Raw genomic sequence first — 10133 nt, forward strand, 5'->3', positions numbered from 1 at the left:
TTGGATAGTTCGAAGTGGGGTAAGTGAAGTGAAGAACTAGGTTAGTGTGAAGTGGGGTAAGTGAAGTGAAGAACTTGGATAGTTCGAAGTGGGGTAAGTGAAGTGAAGAACTAGGTTAGTGTGAAGTGGGGTAAGTGAAGTGAAGAACTTGGATAGTTCGAAGTGGGGTAAGTGAAGTGAAGAACTAGGTTAGTGTGAAGTGGGGTAAGTAAAGTGAAGAACTTGGTTAGTGTGAAGTGGGGTAAGTGAGGTGAAGAACTTGGTTAGTGTGAAGTGGGGTAAGTGAAGTAAAGAACTAGGTTAGTGTGAAGTGGGGTAAGTGAAGTGAAGAACTTGGTTAGTGTGAAGTGGGGTAAGCGAAGTGAAGAACTGGATTAGTGTGAAGTAGGGTAAGTGAAGTGAAGAACTTGGATAGTTCGAAGTGGGGTAAGTGAAGTGAAGAACTAGGTTAGTGTGAAGTGGGGTAAGTGAAGTGAAGAACTAGGTTAGTGTGAAGTGGGATAAGCGAAGTGAAGAACTAGGTTAGTGTGAAGTGGGGTAAGTGAAGTGAAGAACTGGATTAGTGTGAAGTGGGATAAGCGAAGTGAAGAACTAGGTTAGTGTGAAGTGGGATAAGCGAAGTGAAGAACTGGATTAGTGTGAAGTGGGATAAGCAAAGTGAAGAACTAGGTTAGTGTGAAGTGGGGTAAGTGAAGTGAAGAACTAGGTTAGTGTGAAGTGGGGTAAGTGAAGTGAAGAATGTATTATTTTCTATAAGAATCTCACTACAATAAGAGGTTTGGAAATTAGGACAGCTTGCAGTAGCAAATGACTTTTTAAGGTCAAGTTAGTCCACAATTAAACATTTCAGAGACCTGGATTATTGTTAACCAGACAGTTAGAAACAGTCCAAAACTGTCTATGTGAAAGTTCATAAAGAAAACAGATCACTCTACAGATAGTTAAGTTTTTGTATATCGAAGAGCTCTCAAAAACAGTAAACTACTCGATGTCACAAATACTTAATGAAGTTTACAAATAACAAAATAAGGACTGCGATCTCTAGCAAGACTAGCTGTGTTTTTTTTTCTCGGAAGGTAGCATGTTTAAACAAGACTTTATGGCAGAATAAGTTTAAGGTAACATAAAACAAATAAGATAAATTAGCCTAAAGGAAAATAAAGCACGTAAAAGAAACTGCAATACAGTAGGTTAAGTTTTCTTGAAAGTAGACTAACCTACAATATAAACTCCTTGTAAAATGTGGTTATCGTATAGAAGGATAAGACTCTTAGAAACATAGATTATCTTAGTGTATGGTTCAGTGTTTGAAAAATTAAAAGTTATTCTTCAATAAGATAAGCCCTAGAAAGGTTGGTTATTATATAGCTTCTTGAAAAAATGGGTTATCCCAGAGTAGGTTAAGCTCCTTAAAGGGCTGGGACATCATATAACAGTATCTAACTCCCCTGACTAATAATGGCAGTGTTTTGTTAGCTGTTGCCTCAATTTCACAGTAAAGCAGTTCTAGACTGCATCGTCTCACCCAATTTCGTAACGAACTTCAAAACATAAGTTTACTCTAGATCACAGAAATAAAGTCAGAGAAATAACATCTCAATCATCTGTTTATAGAAGCAGCAAACCTTTCTTCATATTTAATAAATAAAAAAGTTCAAGTTTCTTCACTCTATAATGGTATTCAAACAGAGGCAAAAGCCTTGAGCTAAAAGTATATCATTATATATATAACTTTCTTATTTTTTTAAACAACTGATCATTTAATATAGGCTTAATAAAGTTTAAATTAACTTTACTCATAACAAGTAGATACAGCTTATTTAGAATAAAAGCAAAGACCCTTGTGAAGGTTACTGGAAAAAGTAGCACTTGCGCACAATGATGCAGTAAGGTATCTAATATGGATGGAGCAAACGGTAGTTTCGATATCCAGTTTGTAATATCCGATTGGATGCAGATATTTTTGGATCGGATAGTTTAGAAGCTAGTAATAAGCACCGTTGGCCTAGTTAGCGCAATACCCATTACGTGTGATGCATTTGCGCGATATTATGAGATAGTCCATTGATGAAAATGCTATCTCATTATCCGATTCATCACATCGCATACCAAACTGGATACTTGTCCCATCCCTAGTGTCCAAGTTTGGTAATAAGACCAATGCTTGAGATTAAAACTTAAAATGGCAGTTACATTTTCTGGGAACTATCAACCAATTCACAACCTATTTTGTGTAATAGTTTCTTATCTCTAACTCACAAATAGTTTTTAATTATTCAAGGAAAACCCAGAAAACAAGTATAATTCAATTAGATCAAGCTAAGTTTAAAAGATGCTACTTTAGATGGGAGAAATTCATTTTACACTTCCCAATTTATAATATTCCCTCCCTCCAATTCCTGGCAGTGACATTGTTCATTCTTTGTCTTTCATACAAAAAAAGCATGCATATAATGACCGTCATAGCTTTTTGTACAACTACAGCCTTGTAGCAATAAACAAGGTAACAATTAACTCTCATACAAGCTATAAATGTTACAACAAACTAAAGAAGAAATTAAAAGTTGCACATTCAGCCAAAAGGTGTTTACGTGACTCCTTGAAAACAGCATCCTACATTGATATTAGCTAAGAAGCTAGTATCATATTATGATGACTAACAGGAGGATGTGTGATATTTGTATTTTTTTAACCTTTCATGTCAAATGTACATCTAATTATATTTATATCTAAACGTTTTTTTGATTTGAAAAACAGAACCAATCATACTTTGTGCATAAACATAAAACTGGTTGTTAATATAAAAAAAAAAAACCTGCTACATTAAAATGAAAATCTTAATATATATATATATCCAGAAGAAACAGACTATGGTCACATGATATAATATAAGCCTACCTCAAGACAAGAGAAGAATACAATGCTTTCATTATTTAAACATTCCACAGAAACAAATATGCAGTACAGAAAGCTCACATCCACGTCATCTTGGTATGCACATTTATCATACAGACATTGTATGGAAAGACAATATCACAGGTTCTTCGTGTTACTCAAGCCAGAAATAATTGATAAAACAATTAAAGTTAAAAACTCTATTTTTGCACAGGTGGGCAGTAATAATAATCCTTACTTAAGAAACTATAAAGAATGTTCTTAGTGTGAACGTGCAGATGGTCGACAAACTCCTGATACTGGTTACAGCCCGATTTTACTGTTTAGACCTGATCCCCAAGTAGAAGAACCGTAAACGTATTGCAGCAAGAAAGTTATAGTAAACTATTTTAAGTAATTATAAACCACTCATGATTACATATGGCTACTACCAAACTCAAATATTCCTCCATGTTTTGTAGCGGGTTAAATAAAACTAAAATACAGTAAATTCAAACAAAGTAAAAAACTGCTACTTTATCAAACTGAGAGTCAATGAGACCTGGACTACAAGAGGGCAGCTGAACAAGATTTTGATATGAAATGAAAAAATGTGGAAAGCTGGACATAAACAAAACTCAAACATAGCTAGTAGTCTGCGGGAACCACCCTTAAGACCTGTTACTATCCACTTTGAAAGTGATGTAACAAAACACTTTGTACATTATTATCAACTTGAGCAGGAATGCATTTTCACTGAGTGAACAAACACAAATAACATAAAGATACTGAATAAACCTGAGTAACATAATACATTATTCAGAGAAGTGGCACAAGATTGACAAAAGAAAGAAAACTAGCAATGCACCATGTTTCACTAACCAGAATCAATGTCACAAATATGAAAATGTAAACCAGAGAACTGTGATAGCTCACATTTCACAATGATCCAACTGTATACAATTCAGTTTGGAAATGAATCTAACTACAATATAATTTATCTAACCTCTGTTTCAAAGTTACCAAACACAGGCACCTAAAGATAAGAAAGAGAACAGAGAAACAAAGCAGAACACAATCTAGAGATCTATAACATCTATCATCACCTTTAAACTCCGACTATGATGTGTTTTATAGGATTTCCCACAGACTTAAAATCACACACATAAAAAAAAAAATTGTATCTTAATTAATCAAAAGTTTATTCGTATATAGACTTAACTTTAAAGAGAAATATGCCACATGTGATTGAAGAAAAATAATGCTATCCAGAGTAGACATAAACAGTGAATTCAAACGTTAACATATTAAAGACCTAATACAGAGGCCGCTCTTCACCCCATCTAATTTCCTACAGGCAGCTTTCACTGCAGAACCTTTGAAGCCTTGGTAGGCAAAACATAACAAAAAAAATTATCATTTTAGCATGCTATTTTTGATACATTCATTCATTTACTATTTGTGATCTTCTGGCAGTAATAAACACATGGATGACAATATAAAAATATTTTAGAAAGTATGATTTGTTTAAATAAGCAAATAATATGTTCTTCACATCTTGTATATGGTAATTTTGCCTACCATGGCTGACACACACAAAAAACCCTCCATCAGGGATTACGGCATCCCAAGAACAACTTCTATGGAAGACCACAGGTATCCTTATCAAGGCTTGAAAGACTAAAAAACACCAGTATTTAAAATGTTTTTCTACTCTAAGTTGAGATATATGTATTACTCTTATAAGGTCCTGAGACAAACACAATATTTATATTGATGATACATTTTTTACGGAACTGAATTCATCTCATGTAAAATTTTCTATCAAACAAAACAACAATAAAAAAAATTACCAAGCTTATCTATACTAAGCTATGACAAGAAACATGGCAAGTTGTTTAGCAGCACAAGTGAGTGAATGAAATGAAATAAGCTACCATTGCCAAGAAAAGTAAATGAACCTTTTTCAAAGTCAAGAACGAACAAAGTATTCTGTGTGAAACACAAACTAATATTTTTGTTCTCAAACATACAGTTTTTGGTTAGACTTAGGGCTCCATTTATCTTCATACCTAATGATGTACCTATGAATGTTTATTACTTTTTTTTTCCTAATTAATCTTATCTATACAGATACAATGTTGATACTTGAACAGTCTTCTACTGTTAACACACCTTTTATTTGGCTGGCTCTCGGTTACTGTTTAACACTATGACATTAGGGTAACTTCTTAAATATCCTGTTTGATTAAAAGCTTTAACATTTTGCCACAAAATAAAATATTTAATACATAACTGCTAAATCAATTAATTTAGAAAATAGTGGAATGAGTCACTTTTTTTTGTAAATCTGTTTTCTTTTTGAAATGCTATCTCCAAGTGAAGAAACAACACTACAAGGCACCACACACAACATACCAACATGAGCCATCATGATCAAAACACAATTGCATATCTGTTTACGTAGCATTTAGTAGCACAGCAACATCAAGTTGCATAGGTACAGCTTGGAGAGGACATCATTCAGTTATTGAGTGCAATTCCAAGAGATCTACTATAAAGTTATCTCCAACCAGATCACTTTCTCTTGCGTTTCCGTGGAGCAAGATGTGACAGAGACGGATGTAACGTGTCTAAGGCATCACGAGGTAGAAGTGTGACTGGAATGGTACGACGAGACATTTGGGCAACTTGCGATTCACACACCCATTCATCTGGAATACTGCAAATTGAAAATAATAATAATTAATAAACAAATAAAATGACCTCCCTCACACACTGAGATGTCAGTCTAACAATTTAGTCATTTTCTCCTTTAAATCTATAAGCTGCTTCAGCAATACTACCTTCACATTCATATCTTTTTCTCTGCATTCAAACATACCCACAAAGTACTAGTACATCTAGGTAATCTTACAATCAGGTAGATATGAGGTCATCACATCATGGAATAGTTTCCCAATGATCTGGAATGTGGACCATCTGAACAAGACTGAGGCTCAGATGCTCATTTCATTCTTCAGGAAAACTGAAAGTTTCAAATTTTTTTTATTTCTGATTAACGTACTATTTAAATATATAACTTCAGTTTCAATACGTCTATGAAATAATTTTCTCAAAACAGGAATGCAGGTCTAAATCACCATCGTCTTCAAAGCAACTATAAACTTACAATTTCCAGGCAATTTAATATTAGTGCAAGAAACATGAGTTATTTAGAAGTAATAATAACCTAGATATTAGTACAAATGTTACAAATATATATATAATTTCAAGATTCTGAATATGGTATATGAACCTTGCATGTTATATGAATACATACGAGCTCAAATTTAATGTTGGTTAAGCTGGCAAGAAGTCAGCGGTCTTCAAATGTTTAGTGACGAACCGTCAAGAAGACTCGTATTTTTCTGCCATTTGATAATTCGGGTACGATTATGAATATTCACAAGAATCAAAATTATTTTTAAAAAAATTTGTTGCAACCATAACACTAAGGGAAAACCCACACTACAACAATTGATCAATGACCTTTTGTCAGTAGCTTGATGCAAATTATTCTCACCTGTCCTAAGAACAGTGTATAAAAGGAGCCAAGAAGCATTCATTTTTTAAATTCATATTAGGAAATGTAATTATTATAACAAACGTGAATCTAAATTTTGATAATATATATAAAAAACATGAAATTAAAAACCTCATGCTCTTCTTGAAGATTGACATCAGTTGAATAGTTATATCTGCTAAGGGCACGTCCACATTAATATGCTATACAAAATTAGTTGCGAGTACGTCCACATTAATATGCTATACAAAATTAGTTGCGAGTACGTCCACATTAATATGCTATACAAAATTAGTTGCGAGTACGTCCACATTAATATGCTATACAAAATTAGTTGCGAGTACGTCCACATTAATATGCTATACAAAATTAGTTGCGAGTACGTCCACATTAATATGCTATACAAAATTAGTTGCAATGCCTATACAATAGACATGGGTGAATTCTAAAGTAACGTATAGAGAAGACAGCATATCTCAAAATGGAGTATTTGATGGGTAAGGGAATAGAAAAAACTCTTGAATAAAAATTGTGGATACATTTTGGACAAAAAGGTGTGCGACTTCTAAAACAATCGCTCATTAAACTGTTTTAACAATCCAAGGTCAATTTTATAAACTTCAGTTTTTCTCTTTACATTCACCAGTGAATACATTTTTAGTTACAGTTTTGAACACCAAAAGCCAGGTTCAGTTGTGCAACTTTAGATTTTTTTTGTTTCACATATATATATATATATATATAAATGTTTCAGTTAAACTTTACATCATCCAGTCCAGCTGAGGTGTTCTGAAAGGCCTCTTGAACAGTATCATGTGGTAGATAAAAAACATATCTGAAATGGTATATTTACACATCTGAGATTTGATAAAAATAACGAACAAATTAAGATGAAGGTGGAAAAAAAGAAAAACATCGAGAGCCTAACGTGACTTTTATCATAAATATTATGCCTAATGGTTTATGCTGCACTTGCCAGCTTTCAGCATTGAAAACAGTAACCTTACAAAGTTTTTGTGGTGACTTGTTTGAGACCAAACCCATATTTGAATGTCATAAGCCTGCAGACTTACCACTGAGCCAATGGGGAGGGGGGGGGTTATTTGTTTGTTTTAGTACAAAGCTACAAAATGGATTACCTGTGCTCTGTCCACTATGGGGAATAAATCCCCAGATTTTATTGTTGACCCACCTGGGGATGAGACTAAAACATCTAAAATACTATTTTTAAAAACTTCTAATTTGAAATCTGTGAATAAAAAAATTGAGGAATGTGTGCAATGTTTTTATTATTGAAATACTTTCCTTGTTATGTTTGTCAGTAAAACTTAATCAAACTTCATATGCTTTGGCTAACTATACGTGTTCAGCAACAAGCCAACTATAGAAAAAATATAAAATTCGTAAGTAAAGCACACAAATCATTAACAATTCTAAGTCCTGCCAACTTAAAACAAGTTAATATTTCTGAAATCATAAGAATCTCTTTTTGTTTATTATTATTATCATAACTAATGGAACGGTATACATACATTTGTTCTGGTAGCCAGTGTAGCAACATTGTCACTTTCCCAGATTCTTCCACACGCCGCCCTTGGACCTAGAGAGAAGAGATTAAAAATAATAAGTTACTGAAGAACAAATGTCAGAACTGTTAACTTTTACAATGGTTACAAACCTTTGCAAACAATCAGTTGTTAATTTTATTCACTAATATATTTACAGAGGCAAACATATAAGTTGTTATACTAATGAAAATGAGTGAGAGCCATGTGCATTTTAATTCAAAGAAACTGGATAATTCAACATACCACAGAGCCAAACTGTGGGTTACTGATAAATGTAACATATTTACTAAACAACTAAGACAAACAAACTGGTCACATTCCACAGTCACTCTGATAAACAGTGCTTCAACTAAGAAACCAGTCAATGTTTGACAAGGGGCCTCATAAGTGTGGGGGGAAAAAAAAAAAGGTACAGTCTAAATGATATTGTACAGTCAGATTAGTAAACAAAGAGTTAACAAAAGACATATAGAGTCTTAACAAAATAAACTCTGGACTAACTACAATGTATTTATCAAACACATTTGGCATTTAATAAATACATTATGAAGTCAGTTGAAAAGTTATTTTTGTTAAATTTTTTTGTCCCATAGTGGGTCTATGGTATAATCAAGGACTTACAGTGCTAAAATCTGGGGTTTTATTAATTAACTGTAATGGACAGAGCAAAGGTGGCCCATCATACAGCTTTAAGCTTAAAACAAACAGTTAGGTTTTTTTTACCAACAGTTTAAAAAATGACTAAAGGCTTATACCTAGTGATGTCTCATCATACCTATTCTGGAAAGTTTTAAACTTTGCCAACATCAACGTTTTACATAATTTAAATTAAAAATATCAACTATATATCATACAATATATAAGAAAAAAACACCAAAAAATAGAGCTTACAATACTATGGAATGTGACTGCTCCTGGCTTTCCATGGAGGTCTACCTGAGTAACTGCATTCAATTCCATAAGTTCATGTCTTATATGCTCCATTATTCCAGCATCAAAGAAGTCTTCTGTTTTGACTGCTCATAAAACACATGTACATGTTAGAAGTTATTCACAAAGCTAAAACATTATGGTTATGTGTCAAAAGAACAGCTCCATTAGTCAAAAACAAACAGTTCTGGTGAAAAAACGATATTCTTCGATCACAAGGAAGTACATGCTGTCTTTTATCAGTGTTTTTGTTTTCGTTTTTGCGTTTAAAAAAATTACAAGAACTACAGCAAAAATATATTTTTTTTACTTTTAGGGTTAACTCCACACACTTTAATTTTGAAATTGTTTAATTTTTATATTCTCACTATCCATTGCCATTGGCTTCTCAACACACTATAAGTAAAAATTAGCCTACACATACTTATTTTGACAAATATTTTGCATGTGTTATCTCTATTTTTGAAACATTAAACTTAAAATCTGTCATTATTTAATAACTAAATAATACTGGGGAAAACGTTGACATTTTACAAGTTTGCATAACAGATGGCGCTACACAAATAGCACAAACACATTTCACCCACAAATTTCTCTATTATACTTTATTAAAATAAATATTCTTCTTGAATATTGTATACGAGAAGCTGAGTTGATCTCTAGTATTACTTTTTCTAATAAAGTATTTCCTCAAAATACATTAGCAGTTAAAAATTGTAGCTTGAATATGAAATATTTGAATGAAACGTTTAACTTAAAAAAAAAAAGCGGATGAAACAAGGGATAAATAACAGCAGGTTTTCGAAACATTGGGATAATTGTTTTTTTGTCAGTGTTGATCTTAAATTGGTAATTTTTAAATAAATACTCTATCTTGATTTTATCCATTTTATTTTATGATGTTAAATTTTTCTATATTACAACTGAGATTGAAAAAAATTATCCATCTGATTTTTTACTTTAATCTTCAATTATTGTAAAAAAAAAAAGGCATCAACTTTAAACTGGTCTTGACCGGTTTGGTTTGTTTTGAATTTCGCGCAAAGCTACATGAGGGCTATCTGCGCTAGCCGTCCCTAGAGGGAAGGCAGCTAGTCATCACCATCCACCGCCAACTCTTTGGCTACTCTTTTACCAACCACATTATAACGCCCCTACGACCTGGCCGGAGTCGACTTTACGATTTAAAATTAAAT

General features: G+C 32.9%; 1 protein-coding gene across 1 annotated transcript in view; it reads right to left on the reverse strand.

Moving 5' to 3' along the window:
- Window positions 1–1059: 1059 nt before the first annotated feature.
- LOC106465708 (zinc finger protein AEBP2-like) overlaps window positions 1060–10133 on the reverse strand; it is a 43205-nt gene continuing 34131 nt past the window's right edge. Inside the window, exons 4-6 of the mRNA XM_013925945.2 lie at window positions 8899–9023; window positions 7972–8039; window positions 1060–5596 (exon numbers count right to left, since the gene is read on the reverse strand). Coding sequence (XP_013781399.1) covers window positions 5452–5596; window positions 7972–8039; window positions 8899–9023 — 338 coding nt within the window. The 3' untranslated portion in view covers window positions 1060–5451. The remainder of the gene's footprint in view (window positions 5597–7971; window positions 8040–8898; window positions 9024–10133) is intronic.

This window comes from Limulus polyphemus, unplaced genomic scaffold, assembly GCF_000517525.1.
Source record: "Limulus polyphemus unplaced genomic scaffold, Limulus_polyphemus-2.1.2 Scaffold2026, whole genome shotgun sequence".
Taxonomy (NCBI): Eukaryota; Metazoa; Arthropoda; class Merostomata; order Xiphosura; family Limulidae; genus Limulus; species Limulus polyphemus.